Here is a 19,256-nt window from a genome sequence, read left to right as displayed (position 1 = left end):
GATTATTGAGAATCTAATTTACATTGGAGTTGAGATTACATTCCATATTCACATTTTCATCTTGGTCCACATTGGACTTACATGCCACATAAGATCCGCACTAGATCTATCTATCTAGTGGTCAAATGGCTACATGGATAACTTTGATGAACAAGATCACCTCCCTTGTGAAATCTCTTGAGATTAGAATGTTGTAGCCATTCTTCTCATGGAACTTTGGAAGTCCTTGGACAGAATACCCATTGTATGCATGATTATGCTAACAAGACATAACAATAAGACTTTCATCCTGAAACTCGTTGATCCGTTTTGGAGAGTTGAGCGGCTCTCTTGATGCAATAGGCTTTGCATCATAGTTACCTGGAATGCGGACCGGGAGTGGCAACACGATCCCTGCGGAATGGGGAACAAATGGCGTGGAACGGGAGGCTTAAAAAGCATCCAAATAATGCAATTTTTAGCTCTATGTGACTGAATACAAGTAGTATTCATGTCCTTTGACTCTAATACTCGCAAAAAACTCAATTTGGAGACCATTCAACCTTACTATGGCAAACGTGCGTCGTGTAGACTTGAGAGAGAGAGAGAGAGAGAGAGAGAGAGAGAGAGAGAGAGAGAGAGAGAGAGAGCTCGTAGCCTTATAGACTTGAGAGCTTAAAAGAGACTAGAGCTTGAGACTTGAGAGTGTAGAGCTTGAGCCTTGATAACTTGTGTGCAATGTGAAGGTAAGGGGTGGGAGGAAGGGGCATTTTATAAGGGGAAGGCTCACAAAAAAAGAGAGAAATCTATAAATTGGCCCGTTTCGGACCCGTTCTAGGCGTTCCAGTATCACCTGTCAGCCTAGAATGGCTGGCCGTTCCGACCCGTTCCTTGCAGCTTGCAGTGCTTTGGAACGCCGTTTCGACCTTCCTTGGCCTATAAGGGGCCATTCCCTGGGAACATTGCTTTGCACAAGACCCAAAAGCTCCTCAGCTCTATAGACTCAATGACAAGTAGCTCCCCTCCAATTCAGACTTCTTGGGATTGAAGTGGCTCTTCAATTAGCACACATCCATGAGTAGTCTCTTAATCTGTCAAATTTAATAGCTCACTATCTAAATCATCTTTCACTTGTAATGTTGCTAAAATCTCTTTGTAACTTCCGTTTTCAGTATTAAAAAGATCAATTTTTGGAAAGTTGGTTTGTACAAGTAGAAAAGTTTCCATATACAAGAACTTTCTAAAAAGGCTATTGAACAGAATTAGATAAAGGGCATCTGTTGCAATAGGAATTATATCCAAAGACACTTATTTTGCTTGTGCCTTGCCGTTCTTCGCTCTTCTTGCTTATGTTGCTTTGGCTTTCTCTTTGGTTGGACATTGTGCAGAAACATGTCCTTGTTGGCTATAAATGAAACACTTCCCTGGAATACTTCCAATCTTGGATTTAGTTAGTTCGGCTAGCCTTTGTCTTGTAATTCCCTCTACTGATTTGTTGTCATGAATTGTCATTTTCTCTGGGAGCAAAGCATGGCCATCTTGTGCATGGCCATCATCCCTTGCTTGCTGAAGGCTTTTTGCTTTAGGCAATACCTTTGCAACTCAAGGGCAATCCGCAATAGTATTGTCACAAACTGGTGATGTGGCAGCAGACCCCGGACACGCACTGTAGATACACGTGGCAGACTGTACGATAGACACGTGGCAACCCGAAAAATGCGGCGCAAAATATGCTGGCAGGCTGACCTGGCAAATTGTACGAAAATCCACTTTTTGTGTTGACTGTTGACGTGGCAACGTATGGATTTCTTGAAATTACGTTGGCTGTTTTTATGGCAGCTTTTGAGCCCAGTCGCTTTTGAATGTTAAAAGCTTTTCAGTTACTGCTTTTGGGGCTCTACTTTTGGGCATCCCTTGTACCAATAAATAAGTGGGCTAGGCCTCACTTCTCAGAGGATCTGTACGCAGAGTCTGAGAGTGAGCACCTACCCACTCTCTTGTACTTTGAACACAGATACAAAAAGAAATACCGAAATGGGGCGTGTTTGGTGCCAATATCTCTAGGCAGGGAACTTCGTTTGGTCGTGTCGACTCAAGTGTGAATTGCGAACTGTTTTGAAGTGAATCTCTGCTGTGTTACGGTAGAATCTTGACTTGGGGTGTCCAAGTTTGTTACAAGTACCTCTGTATTTGCTTCTCAAGGGGTACCATTCTGAAAAAAGTCGAAGAGGTGTTTGTAAAATGGCTCTCGACCGACAAGACGAGCTAGATAGGATGTTACCTGTGGACATGTCTCTTATGTGTTTAGAGTTTTGATCTCCTAGCTTGGAAGTGTCAATGAGTTTGGATCTCTCTGGATGTGTCTAGTGTGTCGTGGTTTCTCTTAGGGACAGATCATATGGTGAGGGTTGTTTTGTGGTTGTGCTTGCCTAGAGTAAGGTAGTTTTTCATGTTGGGTCATGTGTAGCCATGTTAGAGCTTGGGTTTTGGCTCTTTCTATGGCCATGTAGGCTCTTGCAGGCTTGGGATAGTTTATCCCAACCAAGCCTCATTTTTCCCGTGAGCCCTAGAGAGTTTGTTACAGACTTGGTCACCCCAAGTTGGAAATCTGACACGACACATGAGAGAATCACTTAAAGTACTTCACAACTTTATCACACTTTAAAATCGAGTCGACGTGGCCTGACGTAGTTCCGTGCCCAGAGGTATTGGCCCCAAAATTTGGCGCCCCTTTCGATTTTTTTTATTTATATTAATGCTTGAGCAAAAGTTACAACACCCGCGGGACCTCTACTCTCAGCCTGTGCCTCTAGATGCTCTGAAGAGTGAGGCCCCTAGCATTTGGTCCCAAAATCTGCCATAAAAAGTAGTTAATGCAAATTACGTAACTTCGTACAACCTGCCACATCATCAGCTGTCAGCGCATAACACGGAAATCCGTACTGTTTGCCACGTCAACCTGTCGGTGCAAATCCCGGGCATGTCCGTACAACCTGCTACCACGTAAGCTTTCCTCTGTCGCGGGCAGTAATGCCACATCATCATTTTGTGACATACCCCGGCGGGTAATCGACCAGCTCGTTCTCCCCAGTGAGCTTACCTTGGAGGGGATCGACATGGTGGCGTGCCACACCGGCATCTATGTGGGCCTCATGGGCCGGACTAAGGCACCCAATACGTGGGAGGTCTACCAGTCGGGTCCTTTTGGTCCTTTGTTATGGACAAGTGGGGAGACGAGTCCCCCCTCTTGAAAGAATTGTAATCGCCCTTGATCACGTGTGCAAAATTATAAATAAGCCATAAACTAGTTCAGTAGACATTGACTCTAAGTACCGACGCACTAGACGACACAAATCAAGCACTTGTACAAAGACGACAGTCACATCACATTCAGATCATATTACATAGAATCCATTCAGATCTAGGACCATGATTCCTGTCAATGTATTTAGCAATCGCATCTAGATCCGCACTGGACCTCAGTGATGTCGGATTAACTAATCCTATATGGCGATCATGCTCATAGATTTCTCTAGACTGAAATGCTGCAGTCATTTCGTCAATCATTCCATCTGCACTCAAACACAATCATGTGCGAGTAATCATTTCCGAGAATTCCAATCCATTAATTAGACAGCGAGTTCATATTGAACAGAGTGTTTTAATCATTCATTTCTAGTTGTGTGGCCATCTTATCCCTCGGGAACTCTTGATGCGCTCACGACAGCTCCATTCAATCATTCATCATGATTCAAAATTCATGATTCTTATCTCGAATCGCGATTGGGTTCATTCTGGAGCTGTCATTGCTCCCAATTCTTCATTAGCATCGATGTCACCTGGTATTTGCACACAAATAGCAAGTTCATCCAGAAGACGTTAATTTCATACATAAATAAGAATTATCTCCAGAAATCCCTATTTCAAAGTTCTTCATTCACACTCTTAGTGCGTACTGAACATAGTGTTTCAGTCATGTAGTCATCTCATTTGTCTCGAAGTCTTGATGCACCTAGATCCGTGTGTAGCCATCTCATCCTGCAGGAACTCTTGTTGCGCTCACCACAATATCTAGTCATCTCATTCATATGGGAATCTTGATGTACTAGAGTCATCATTCATCATTCATCATTCCTCATGCATCATCATCATTCAAATTTCAAAACAAAATTCATGAGTTTTATATTGAATCGACGGATTCATTCCTAAGCTGCCGTTGCTTCCGATTGCTTTCAGGTGCAAATTCCTTGCCATGTCGTCCTCGATTTTTCCTTCAAAACTTGTAAAATTTCCAGCAAATGGTTCACCTCGTTGCAAAATGAGTTGATGTCCAACTCCATGCTTCCAAATGCATGTTCCTCGCTCCTAATAGTTATCTGCACATAGATAACAAGAGCTTCCAAAAACATTAATTCCACACATACTGATTTTTTTTGCAAAAAACCTTATTTTTCCAAACTTGTTGGATATAAGATATGTTCGTGTCAATGTGTAAAGGTTGTTGAGAGGAGCAACTTTGCCTTCTGTCGTATATCCAAGTTCTCAACCGTTAAAGAGATTTTTAAAGGTCTTCTGGCAAACTTTCCTTGCCAAAATTTTGTCCTATTCTTCATTTTGTTCTTCAATTCTCGTGCCAGATTTCAACCTTTCTTTGCCCGTCCACTAAGAGACGTTATCTCTGTCAGATTCTCTAGGAGAACCCATGTGTAATTTGGGATTCTTTATGGCTTATGTTCTGTAACACAGAGCGAAGATGGGAACGCGTCCAATGCGTAGTGAAGTAAGGGTGGGAGTCGCTAATAAGTCTAGGGTCGAGACACGAAGATTTTTTAATTATATTTCGTGGAAGTGTCATCTTGCTCGTTTCCTCTTTGATAGGGTTGGTGTGCTTTGAGAAAAGCACATGCTTGAAGCTTTGATACCATTGTTACAGACTTGGGCATCCCAAGTCGACAATCTAGCACGACACACGAGAGAATCACTTAAAATACTTCGCAACTTTTCACATTTTAAAATTGAGTCGACACGACCCGGCGTAGTTCCGTGCCGAAAGGTATTGGCCCCAACATTTGGCGCCCCTTTCGATATTCATTTTTATATTAATGCTTGAGCAAAAGTTGTAACACCCGTGGGACCTCTGCTCTTAGATTGTGCGTCCAGATGCTCTGAAGAGTTAGGCCCCTTGGGTCTATTTATTCTTACAAGGGATGCCCCAAAAGCAGAGCCCCAAAAGCAGTAAACTCAAAAGCAAACCGTCTCAAAAGCATTTGGTCCCAAAATCTGCCATAAAAAGCAGTCAGCGCAAATTTCGGAATTTCGTACAGCCTGCCACATCATCAGATGTTAGTGCATAAGGCAGAAATCTGTACTGTTTGCCACGCCAGCCTGTCGGCGCAAATCCGGGGCTTGTCTGTACAACATGTTGCCACGTCAGCTTTCCTCTATCTCGGGCAGTACTGCCACGTCATCATTTTGTGACATAACCCCCTCTTGAAAGAATTGTAATCGCCCTTGATTACTTCTGCAAAATTACAAATAAGCCATAAACCAATTCAATAGACACCGGCTCTAAGTACCGACGCACTAGACGACACAAATCAAGCACTTGTACAAAGACGACAGTCACATCACATTCAGATCATACCACATAGAATCCATTTAGATCTAGGACCATGATTCTTATCAACGTATTTAGCAATGGCATCTAGATCCGCACTGGACCTCAGTGATGTCGGATTAACCAATTCTATATGGCGATCATGTTCATAGATTTCTCGAGATCGAAATGTTGCGGTTGTTTCGTCAATCATTCCATCTACACTCAAACACAATCATGTGCGAGTAATCATTTTCGAGAATTCCAATCCATCAATCAAACATTGAGTTGATACTGAACAGAGTGTTTTAATCATTCAGTTCTAGCTGTGTGGCCATCTCATCCATGGGGAATGACAATTCCATTCAATCATTCATCATGATTCAAAATTCATGATCCTTATCTCGAATCGTGATCGGGTTCATTTTGGAGCTATCATTGCTCTCAGTTCGTCATCATCATCGATTTCACATGTTATCTGCACACAAATAGCAAGTTCTTAATTTCATACATAAATTAAAATCGTCTTCAGAAATCCCTACTTCAAAGTTCTTCATTCACACACTTAGTTCATACTGAACACTGTTTTAATCATCTAGTCATCTCATCCGTCCATAAGTCAGAACCTGGATTAGTCCTCTCTTCCTTGTTAGCCCAACAATTGCTCAAATCTTGTGGTCAGAACCCGACTACTACCTGATTTCTCTTAGGTATTCTGGAGTCCTTTTGTCTCCTTGCAGCAACAGAATGAGCCAGGTCGGCGGGAAAGGACTCAAAAGGATCCACTCTTGGTGTGCTGTTGCTTGTTGAACGTTCAGACCAGTCTACGGTGTTGTCTAGGGCCTTGGTTAGTACTATTATTAGTATTTATGGGTTTACATTCTCTATTGTGCCTCATTGCTGTTCAGCTTGCTGGTAATAGTTGTCTTGGTTTGATTGAGTACGAGTTTTTCGTGGTGGAAATTCCAGTTTTAGGATCTGCTTTGAGATTTTTGTGTTGGTGGACATCAAAGTGGATAGGTACGTAGTGTTTGAAACATGAAATACATAGTACTGAACTATGAAAAATTTATGGTACGTGAAAATTCGAATGACAATTTAGTTTAGTAATTTAAGATGCTTAACAACATTACAAGATCACAATTTACAAAACAATTGTTGATGTGAAGTTATTACTTGAGTGAAATGCGACAAGCTTCCTTGATTGGTTATTTTTAAAGCATTCAAGTGTGATTATTTTTAAATACGTGTATGATTTTGTAATTGTATTTTTTTCTCAACGAACTCATGTAAGGCACGATCCTTACTTACGGATCCACGTATACTACATTCTGTATGGTTATCAACGGAGCAGTCGGTTGTATATATCTCACCTTGGTGGACATCTTTGCATTTTTTGATGCAATATTGACCAACAGCTCCCAAATACAAGAATTATTTGTTTAAAGCATAGCATGGTAGGGTGCAAGCTATGTTGCCATGTGTGCTAAAGTTTTGCAAGGTGGGCGTCTTCAGTTAAATGAAAAGATAATCCTTTGTCACCTCAGTCAATGATTATAGCTTATGTGGGGATTAAATAATCTGGTATTGAAGAAGTCCAGCAGTTACAAAGCAAAGTGATTTCTTACTTGTACAGATTGTAAGTCTAACCCATTGCTATGATGTATTGAGCGAGCTTTGCTTTTCCGATTCTTTGAAAGTGTTGTGCCTGGAGTCTTGTAGCTAAACCGACATGTTTACAGTGTGTAGAGAGAGAGAGAGAGAGAGAGAGAGAGAGAGAGAGAGAGAGAGAGAGAGAGAGAGAGAGAGATATTATTATGGTCCTTCGAGGTCAGGACTAAAGTTACATGTGATGTAGTATGTATAGGGCTGATAATTGATTTTCATTGCTCGAGAATTGTGGTTATGAGAGTCGCAATGGAGAGCCCATAATGTGATTGGGAGAGGAAAATGTGTAGGTCCAAGTACTCATGGCTAAAAATGTGAGGGAAGCAAGTTTGGACGTGACCAAAAGTTTAGCACTTTAGTACTCACGACCAATAGTTGAGCACTCACTGTAGTACTCACGACTCTCGAACTTGCAATGAGCATCACATGCATAGTTAATCTGACTCCACTCACATTGATGGGAGTGGGAGCTAAGCTGAATGGCTACGATATTGTGTATCGTTGACAAGGGGATAGTCTCAAGGGTGAGTAGGTTTTCCTCGTTTAGCAAAGAACATGGTTTTGTAGTTGGGAGCAATATGGGTGGTGTAGTATATGAAGCGTGACCCATGGAGTTCCTACCAAGTCGTAATATAGTGGCGTTGTAGAAAAGCTTCATTCACTTGGGAGTCTATTGAGGCATCATGGCATCTCCCAAACCACGGTATGTCTTCCATCCATCCTGTGTTCAAGATCTTGCTTTTATGCGTCTCTGGAACTTTTTTGCTTGCCTCCTATGCAATTGTAAGAAGGCAATGCGAGGGGTTTTGACGCATCTTTATCATGTATACAACTCTTTCCATGTCCATAACCTCAATTGGAAGAGATCTTGACTCAAGAAGTATTAGTTTATATGGTGTTTGTGTCATTAACTTGGAGAAAGTTTATAAGAAAATGTTGGACATTCTCAAACTCGTTCCAAGTAGTCGTTGAGATACGCTTGTCCCACACTTCACAACTCCAGAAAGAACCGGTGTCACTAACTTGTCAAAAAGATACTTCTTGAGAACCCAACATCTGACAATTCTTGCATTATATATGTTCTCAAATGCTTAGTACGTTCTCTTTCCAGCTTCCAAATGACACATTACATTCATGCCACTTGTGATCGGTCGGAAATTAAGGTCAAGGTACTTAAAACTCTCAACAATTTCAAATGTCTCATTGTTGTATATAATGCATGGCTTCTCCTTATGGTCGGTTCTCAAAAGCATAACTTTTGTTTTTGATTCATTCACATTTAGCCTACTATGCAATCAAAAGTTCTCAAGGAGAAGCATAAGCTTTTGTGCACCCTTTAAAGTGTGTGTTAGAAGCTCTACATCATTCGCATATGATTACCGCATTGTAAATAGTAACCTCGTCAATGCCGCCTTCTTGCACATAGTCGAGTATCATTTGTTTCAATTGATTGATGCATAAACTATAGAGAGTCGGTTAGAACGGACATCCTTGTTTAACTCAATAGTGCTTGCAAGTTTTTGAAATTTCTCTTCTGTGTGATTAACATATCGCCTTCTTATAGATTAAAAAGCATAAACTCACTTGGCACTTGGAGTTCTTTCATCCTTCTCCACAAATTATTAGGGGAGAGAGAGAGAGAGAGAGAGAGAGAGAGAGAGATTTGAACTCAAAAAATAATCAAGGCATCTGAATAGCTCAAGTTCCAAGAGAAGGTGCGTAGAAAATATATTTGGCTTATGCAATAGTTAGTAGATTGCTCTACTAAGCATTATTGTGTTTGTGTGGAGTCTATAAGAGGCATTATTGTGCGGGTTGGCTTATTTTCACCCATTTTGCATATCATATGTGAGTTGGGTATTTGCTACTGCTTGCCTTTCTAGGCAAGGCTAGGCTTGTGAGTTTATTGCGAGTCTTCATTGTTAGTGGTACTATGATAATGCATGGATAGCTTTCCATAGTGTCTTTTGTCTTTGTCAAGAAAAATTTGTAGGACAGGTGTAAGAAACTTTTTGTAGATGACTTTCTAATTTCCATCAAGAAAGATCCCCATACTAATTCACAAGTTCGACTGACCCATTAGACTCTATTATAAGCTATTAGCACTACCTTTCAAGTTATGAAGGACTCCTAGATAACTCTTTTTGGCATGCATTTACATTGCTAGGTACTCTATATTGGTAGGTTTGATATTAAATTGCCCCAATATCCATGCAGATTCCCTACATTAGGCTCAATTTATTGATGTAAAAGCCTCAAATCATGTGTAGGTTTTGAACCTTCACCCCTTGTCCCGTGGACGACCAGTAGGTCTTGCACTAGCCAACAAGCACATGATCAGATCGTGCCTTCTGAAGCAAGCTTTAATCTTAAAAAAAAGGTTCAATTGTTAACGATAGCTGCCATGTCGCGCCTCCTTGCCTTTGCCTTTATTGGTTTCTTGCAGACCACCTTGCGAGTATACCCTTGCATGCACGTGCGGCGCCACTTTCCCTTCATTATCTTTGGTTGTTGAGGCAGAATTACAATTGATTTCGTTTATTAATGATTTTCCCAAAATCGTTGGTGCATACTCTTTCATTATAGTAGGTTGTTAAACCCTAACTTCGTTGACTTCAATTTTGTCACACTTTGAAGATGAACTAGGGTTAAAACCCCTCATGTGTAAACAAGGAAAGCTTCCATCTTAAATCATATAATCCTTGCAAACTTTGATGGATATTTGCAAAGCCGTTAAGCACACTCCCACTCAAAAACTTATTATGGTCACACGATGGTGCACCTTGGAGGGGGATTGTGTTAAACATTTTATGGTCACATGATGGTGCACCTTGGAAGGGGATCATGTTGGGTGGCAAAGCCGGGAAGGAGCATGCCATAATGTGAAGGGAAAGCAACTAACATGTGGCTTCTATTATTCTGCACAGTAATATTTGGTAGTTCAACAAAACAAGGATTTATGTAGTCAACTGACAAAAGTTTTTGCAAACGCACACATTTGTCAAGCTTTTATGCCACATGGATCGACTCTCTTACACTAGAAGACAATCTTGAGTATTACAAATTTATAGTAAAAAACAACCAAGATACCATCTTGAAAAATGAGAAGTCTCATAAGCATTGGCAATAATAAGGGCAGCTACACATACTAAGCCGGTTTCATATGGCAAGGTTCATTATTTGCATTGATGTCGAGGTGTTTCAATAAGCTTCACAAGAGAACAATAAAAGTGCATTACTTCACATTTACTTTATAATTAAATCTTAATTGAAATATTGCAACACTAATGGAGGAATGAAATATGCCAAGAATTATACTATGTTGGCCTTGGAAGGATTCTCTAAAACTCAATTTGTTAGAAGTCTAAACGTACAAATATACATTGTTTGTGTGTGCATGCGTGCAAGTTTACCAAGTAATGATAGTCATCGTTTTGGATTGCAAGTGTACCCTAGGTTCCTAGCACTCATGTAAAATTAAGAAGTTGATGAAGCATGTACAATAAGATAATTGCTAGCACTCATGAGTTCTCTATTAGCATACACACTCATTTACGCAAGGAGCCAAAAGTTTTTCTGCCAACGGCTATTAATGAGGTAACCACCAATATGCTTGCTCTTCTTTCGAACCGACAATGTCAAGCACTCGGCATTTTGGATGCAACGCTCGATCACTTCATCGTTTGGGCTCCTTTGTTTGAATACCCTTAAAGAGTGAAGAATGTTTTTACTCTCTCTCTCTCTCTCTCTCTCTCTCTCATATGTATATATATATATAAAACTATAAATAAATAAATGTATATACGCACACACAACTAGAAAGAACATGGAAGAATTTTTCTCTTACATTCACTCTCTCTCTCTCTCTCTCTCTCTCTCTCTCTCTCACACACACACACACACACACACACACACATATATATAAACAAACAGAATTGATACAAACAACTAGAAAGAACATGGAATCTCTCTCTCTCTCTCTCTCCCACACACACACACACACACACACACACACACACACACACACACACACACTCTCTATATATCCACACACACACACACACACACACTCTCTCTCTCTCTCTCTCTCTCTATATATATATATATATGACAACTGGAAAGAACATGGAAGAATTTACTTCACATTCTCTCTCTCTCTCTCTCTCTCTCTCTCTCTCTCTCTCTCTCACACACACACACACACACACACACACACACACACACACACACACACACACACACAGTGTGTGTGTGGTGTGGGGGGGGGGGGGGGGGGGGGGGGGGGGGGTGTGAAGGCATTCCTAGATGCAATCCTATGGTACTCCTGAGCTCACAAACTTGTCAATGCAATCCTATGGTACTCCTGAGCTCACAAACTTGTCAATTAACCTTCGAGTCAGTGGGATAGTGCATCTATTACATATTCTTTGAATGGCAATATAAACAGGAAGAGGTTGAATGTTGCACTTGCCCTTTTGCATCTACGGACATTTTGTCGGTGTGTCTTTTCGTGCTTATGCTAATATTAAATATGTGCATTATTATCAACATTGATGATGTTCATATGCAAAAGTATTACGTCTAAATGGTGGGCCTAAAGGAAAAAGAAGAGAATTATGAAATGGTAGTTCAACAAGGGAGAGAGCGCAAAGAGCATCCTCTTGAAGTTTTCTAGTTTAAGGTGGGATTTGCTCTATTTCTTGGTGGCATTCTAATACAATCACTCAAAATTGTTAGTTTTGCAAAAAAAAAAAGAAAGCGATTTGCTCTATTTCTCCATGAAATCGTGCAAGATGGTGCTCAAAAATATTCTCTTCTTGTCCATGTCTCTGATTCATCAGGGTTTTACCATTTCTTTTGTCTTGCAAAGTAAGACATTTGAACTTCATTTCAATTTGAATATACACCTTTACCTTTGAAGTAGGGAAGGTCTCCTTTGTCCTAGCACAAGTACACTAGCCTCCAACTTCTTAGCTTGTGTGACAATGGTTAGACCTTTATCAATTCCCTCCACAATCATAACTTCAACTCCCACCTAGAAAACATAGAGTAATATATCAACACTTGTACAATTTGGTCTTCTTAGAAAGGAAAGAGACTTCATGACCACTACCAAAACTCCTTTCACCCAATTAGGTGACCAATCAAATGCATGAAAAGTTCTTATGGTGATTTTGTAAGGATTGTAATTTGTTATGCTCCCAACTACAATAATTAAAGGAGAAAATCTTTAGGGTAGTGCTTGATTTGCCTTTAAGCAGCAATAATAGTGGCATCTTACTCAAAATTGGTACAATGGGCAAAGTAATCTAGTAATTCTAGCTAGAAGTTGGTATGTTGACAATTTTAATGGAGAAGCATGGAATATACTTAGCATGGATCATGTTGAGGATGCATAGGATTGTGACTAGCACACTAGAGAGTTCCTAACTAGCCATCTTAAAGGTTCACTATCCTTGACAAGAAATGGGAAGATCACCTCAAAGGTGCAAGATGGCTATATTAAAGATCAATCAAAGCTTTTGATCCATATTGATGGATTGCTGTGCTGCATTAAAAAGTTCTTTGCATGAAACAACAGACTAGGGTTAGTTGTTGCAAAAGAAGGAAACTGTTTTAGTAAGTGTTGGGAGAATCAGATTAATCAATATACCTTCACTCTAAGAAGCTTTTTTTGAGAAGTGCTTGCGTGTGCGCGCGGGCGCGCATGCACGCACACATGCAGGATAGTTTCCTCAATCACAAGAAGTTTTGGATGGATTCTCACAATAATTCCCACATTGTGACTTACCTCAACATCATGAGCTTCTGTGAGAGAGGCACTGCATACCTAGACCTAGCTAGGTACGATTGGGGGCAGGGGACCGCCGGCCCCGGTTGGGGGGGGGGGGGCGGTCCCCTGCCCCCAATCGTACCTAGCTAGGTATGCGGTGCCTCTCGAACAGAAGCTCATGATGTTATTCATTGTATGAAAAACACTGAAAAAGACTCCATTTTCCTATATGAGAAAATTTCTAAATCTTCTTGTGAATGCCAAGAGGCATGTTGTTTTTTTGATGACACCATAAGCACATTTTTTGTGGTAGGGTTTATATGAGTGTGTTAGTGTTGTGATTGTGAGAGTTCGAACCCTATTACGTTAATTAAAAAGCTACCTCGGGCCTTCTTGATGTGCAAAGCATCTTCAAAGATGTGCCAATTAGCTGAGAAGGTCGTAGATCAACCTTCTCTCTGCGTCCTTTCTCTTCGCGTCTCTCTGCACACACATGGACTAGGTTATTTTTGAGAGAGAGAGAGAGAGAGAGAGAGAGAGAGAGAGAGAGAGATGATGTTATTTCCAGTGTACTTGTGCAGAGAAACATTGCTACCTTGCGTTGTATGAAGGCGTGCAGAGTTATGCCGAGAGAAGATAACCCCTGCTGATTTGTGATTTGCAGAAGAAGGGAGGAACTGCATCAGATAGAGTGTGTCCTCGCCTTGAACAATGTGGGAGAGCGCCCAAAGCATCGCAAGTCTCGATTCGCGCGACTCATCAATCACGACCATGACCTTCTTCTTCGTTGCCGCAGTCGTCTGCATAGACAAGCCAATTGATGAGGCCTGGCCGGGCAGTGATGAAGATGGAGTCTCCGCAAACATGGCCCACTCCCTTACAGATGTGTTAACCCCTCTGGACATCACCTGCTCCCCCATCATGCTGTTGAAGCTGCTTACTGTTGTCTCGGACGTGGCCCGTGTTGTTGCCTCACCTTCCGACCACATCCCTTCTCGTGACATGGTCCGTTCTAAACACCCATTGAGTCCTCCAACTGCCATTCAATCTGTCTTGCTCTTGCCTCCCTTTCTGTCACTGCCAAGCTCTAATGAGCTTAATTGACTTAGGGTTAAGCATTTTCTGAGGTAAGGCCAGTCTAGCAAAAGGAGGGAAGGAAGGAAGGAAGGAAGGAGAGAGAGAGAGAGAGAGAGAGAGAGAGAGAGAGATTCTCTGTGTGTGTTTTCTATGTGATTTATAGCCTACAAACAAGAAGAAGCAGGGATGCATCTCCCATACATTATGTACTACTCTCCCAAGCATTGAATAGTTGCCTTTTGTGCATGCAAAGTGGAAAGCAGCAATTAATGAGCTCATACTCAAAGAAAGCATGCCAAAGAATAAGGGCCAAGAAAATGGTCATTTTTTTTGGAGCAGTGTAAGGATGTCCTTTTTCTATTTTATTTCACCGACTTTTTGAAAAAAGAAGAGAAAAAGGCAACCCACATAACCATTAGACCGCCGATCAAGGCTCGATTCCAATGACAGTCAGATTTTTGGTGTTCTTGTTGTACCACGAGCCATTTGTGTTCATCCCAAGCATTTCTTTTATTTTGCTTTCTTGGATTTTACACTAAGGGGAAACATTGTTGGTATTTATAGGGTAAATAAACCTCTTCTACCTTCAAATTTTTGAAAATTTCCTATTAAAAAAATTAAAATATATAGAGCACTGTGTGATAGAATTTGGTGGCCAACTGTCCTTCTTAAGGCTTTTTTTTTTTGTCATATTTAGGTCAAAATTTTCATGAATCTGACATTAGAAGGGCGTGTGTAAAAACTTCCTATTATAGGAAAGGGGAGTAAAATTGAGTACCTAGCAATGGAAGGGGAGTACATTAAGATGCCCATCTAATATGGAGAAGAAATAGCATTGAAACCGGGAAAGTAGTAAGTAAAATACGAGTGTCTTTTACTCTTTATGTATTTCCAAAACTGCAATGGAGATGTGTTATCCTACACAAAAAATTCCTACCGACAAACACACTGCCGTCTTATATTCTTCACCAAACATGTTGCTTAATTATGTTCTGTGATTAGTAGGGCGAAACGAAAATATGCTCTTTCATAGGGAAGGGTACTACTTTCAAGGCCTCTTCCACAAGAATAGTTATCTACTTTGAAGTTTTTCTTTTTACCTTTATTTCTTAATAGACTCACAAAGATTGGAGAAAGGAGAGTAGGGCCATTTGGCATTCAATTATTGGTGTGCAAAGCCTACATATAGAGCATATTTGGAGGTATATTGACTATATTTGAAAGTTGCTAAATTAAAAATACCTCTAAAATATGTAAGTTTTCTTACCTTCTAATCTTAAAGAAATTTGTGTTTTAAAGAAAAAAAAATTGAAATTTGAAAGACGCCATTGGGTATCGAACCTGGATCGTTAGACACGCACACATCCGCCCTAACCGCACGATTCGACCCTGTTGGCAACCTTTATGAGCATTGCTATTTTTGATTTCACTAGAGGAAATACACGTGAGTGGCATTGTGAGCCTTGCCAATTGGTACCATGACTCCATCAGCACCTTTTGCAAGAGGTCTTTGAAAGCAAGGGAGGTGGTGTGTACCATACAAGAGGCTTTAACTAGCAACGGACTCTCAAGTTTGCATCACTACACAATTGATGGGCTGGAAAAGAGGCTTATCATTTGTGAGAGTTTTCAAGGACAACCACACCCTCCAACAAATGTTTGACGAAACTTTTGCTACGTTTGAACAATTTCAAGGGGTGGGTACCCACCACATAATTCCCAAGTTACCTATACACCGCAATGCAAACCAACCTTAAAAATCGCAAAGAAGAAGAATAGAAGAGATTTTTTATGTCATTGTAGGAACAATCCTAAGAGACCTCGTAACTCTATCTGGCAAGTCTTGAACTCAAAACCTTTTATTCGAGAGAAACTACGATAACCAATCTACCACGGTGTGTGTGTGTGTGTGAGATTGAGATATATATATATATATATAATATATATATATATATATATATATATATATATATATATATATATATATATATATATATATATATATATATATTATATATATAAAGAGAGAGAGAGAGAGAGAGAGAGAGCCGTTCATTCTAGCTTCCTAAGAGGCCTAGGAGGACTCCCAAAAGGCCAAATGAAACACTTTCAAAAGACCATATTAAGGTCAACAAGTGCTAGTTCACTTGGTAGAGCAAGAGCCCATTGTGTCTATGGTCTTGGATTCAAACCCCTTTGACATCTCATATGACATGTAGCCTTTAGGGGATGTTTCCCTAGTCCATATGATGGATTGGCCATTTTTATTTGACCGGGAAGACTCACCTTAAAAGTCGGGCTATGGGTGTGTGTTGTAATTTCAAAGCTGTGGGTAATTCTTTTAAAAAAAAAGGACCATATTAATGAAACTGAGTGTTTTCAAAGAAGTCATGTAGGACCCAAGACACCAAATTGGAAGAATTCTCAAAGAAGAAGTTGATCAAACTTAAGAAAAACCTTACTAAACTTCTAATCTAAAGTGCCAAAGTGAAAGTGAAGAGGTAAGTACTAAGAAAACTCCAGGAATCAAAAGCCTTTTGACAATGAGCACTCGGAAAACTTACTTTATCTGTTTTATCAAAAGACTTTACTCTACTCAGGATAAATGTATCAATTTAAATGTGCCTCATAGAAGAAAGTAAATTTGAGTCCGATTTTTCTCTTAAATGAAAATTCAATTTTTGAAGATATATTTGAATTTTTTTCAAGGGGTTTTTTTAAAGATCAATATCTATATCATTTTAATAAATTATATAATTTTATAATTTAAAATTTGAAAAGTTATTCTAAGGAGACACTCCTATATTTTTTCTTAAAGTTCTTAAAAAATTAACCTCTACATGTTGCGAGAAAACGTGTTGTCATCTACGCTCCACCATCAAGTCGTTGACTGCTACAATGAGTGTGTGTACGCATGCATGTACGAGAGAGACACTAAGGAAAACTCGATGTTGAATATGTTTCTATGAATAGAGGGGGGTTTGCTTGCTTATGGTAAATCTAGACCATCCAAATGCCAACTCCAAATGTAGCTCAAGTTTGTTGTCGAGGGCGAGAGAGAGAGAGAGAGAGAGAGAGAGAGAGAGAGAGAGAGAGAGAGAGAGTTGGTAAAGAGAGAAAGTTTGTGGAAAGCCCATTGTCAGATTTGACAAGAGTGCATTTCATTGTGTGAATCGTCTTCTAAGATCATGGTTAAGCTACTGCCACGAGCTTGCATGTGTGTGTGTGTGTGTATAAGAGAGAGAGAGAGAGAGAGAGAGAGAGAGAGAGAGAGAGAGAGACCAGAGGCCACCACTCAACGAGAAGAAGTGAGTTATAGAGAAGTTGTGTGCGTTAAAAGAGAGAAAGCCAATCAACGAGAAGAAGAGAGCAAAGAGAGGTTGTGTGTGTGTGTGTGCATCGAGATCAATGAAATAAAGATAAGAGAGGGAGAGAGATTAGAGAGGCACTGATCAATGAAAATGAGAGAGAGAGAGAGAGAGAGAGAGAGAGAGAGAGAGAGAGAGAGAGAGATTGATCACAGAGACATTGATTTTCCAAAATTGCTCACATCAAAGTATCCTCAATTTTTAGTAAAAGATGATTAATGGGGTTTTCCTTGCAAAGAGAAAGTGGGTCTGCTACATGCATACGTAAATAGATAGATAGATATATATAGAGAGAGAGGGAGGAAGAATAAGAAGAAGATTAGTTCTACCTCTAATAAATCTAGAACTCATTCACATGCCAGCTTCAAATGTAGCTCAGGTTTGTCATCGGGGAGAGAGAGAGAGAGAGAGAGAGAGAGAGAGAGAGAGAGAGAGAGAGAGAGTTGGTAAAGAGAGGAAGTTCATGGAACGCCCATTGTAAGATTTGACAAGAGTGCATTTGCTTGTGTGAATTATCTTCTAAGATCATGGTTAAGCTATTGCCAACACACATGCAAGCGCCCGTGTGTGTGTGTGTGTGTGTGTGTGTGTGTGTGTGTGTGAGAGAGAGAGAGAGAGAGAGAGAGAGAGAGAGAGAGAGAGAGAGAGAGAGGGCACTGCTCAATGAGAAGAAGAGAGTTTGAGAGAGGTTGTGTGAACTAAAAAAGAGAGAGACAATCAACAAGAAGAAGAGAGCAAAGAGAGGTTGTGTGTGTGTGTGTGTGCATTGAGATCAATGAAATGAAGATAGGAGAGGGAGAGAGAGAGAGAGAGGGGGGGAGAGAGAGAGAGATTAGAGAGGCACTAACCAATGAAAAGAAGATAGGAGAGAGAGAGAGAGAGAGAGAGAGAGATCAGAGACATTGATTTTCAACAAATGTCACATCAAAGTTTCCTTAATTTTTACAAAAAGATGATTAACGGGTTTTTGCTTGCAATGAGAGAGTGGGTCGGCTACATGCATATGTAAACAAAGAGAGAGAGAGAGAGAGAGAGAGAGAGAGAGAATAAGAAGAAGATTATTTTTACCTCCAATACATCTAGGACTTTAAATCTGTTCCTTGGAAGGGAATTTGGATAGCCAATCTACTACATTTGGGCAATAAAAAGGAATTTTTAACTCCCCCCCCCCCTTCTCTCTCTCTCTCTCTAGGAAAAGAGGCTTATTCGTATTACTTGAAAAATCTATAAATGGTGATAAATTTAAAGCAACAAATTGAAACCGTGAGAACTGAGTACAACTAGGTGCATGCACAAATTGAAAAAACCAAAAACTAAAAGAATAGTCTCTCCTAAAGATAATAAAATTTGCTCTGGTAAGCTAAATAGAGAGAGAATGACAACAAGTTTTGAAAGATAAGCCCTTCCACCAAAACCACACTTTACAAACTCTCTCTCTCTCTCTCTCTCTCTCTCTCTCTATATATATATATATATATATATATATATATATAGATAGAGTCTCTCTCTCTATATATATATATATATATATATATATATATAGATAGAGAGAGAGAGAGAGAGAGAGAGAGAGAGAGAGAGAGATTAAAATTTTCAAGGAAGGAGAGGGTCTCCATGTGTCACTGAGTGGTTCACTTCAAAAAAACCTTACAAAACATATAGTCTAAACTGCAAAAGTGAAGGGATACATACTAAGACTTCAGAAATTAAAAAGCCTTTTGACAATGAACAATCAAAGGGCTTACTTTATTTCTTTTAACAAAAGACTTTCTACTCTACTTAGGATAAATGTATC

The 19,256-nt window shown here is 40.0% G+C and overlaps 1 protein-coding gene across 1 annotated transcript; it reads right to left on the bottom strand.

The window, feature by feature from the left end:
* Positions 1-576: 576 nt before the first annotated feature.
* Positions 577-14,479, bottom strand: LOC147442595 (Adenine nucleotide alpha hydrolases-like superfamily protein). The gene is made up of 4 exons (XM_086528734.1): positions 13,612-14,479; positions 13,399-13,499; positions 12,157-12,278; positions 577-10,949 (listed from the first exon to the last, which is right to left on the bottom strand). The coding sequence occupies exons 1-4, from the start codon at positions 14,057-14,059 to the stop codon at positions 10,796-10,798; spliced, it is 825 nt and encodes a 274-aa protein (XP_086384860.1). The 5' UTR covers positions 14,060-14,479; the 3' UTR covers positions 577-10,795.
* Positions 14,480-19,256: the final 4,777 nt, after the last annotated feature.

Source organism: Adiantum capillus-veneris, chromosome 14, assembly GCF_014529385.1.
Source record: "Adiantum capillus-veneris isolate H3 chromosome 14, ASM1452938v2, whole genome shotgun sequence".
NCBI lineage: Eukaryota > Viridiplantae > Streptophyta > Polypodiopsida > Polypodiales > Pteridaceae > Adiantum > Adiantum capillus-veneris.
This window is presented reverse-complemented; position numbering and strand designations above follow the sequence as displayed.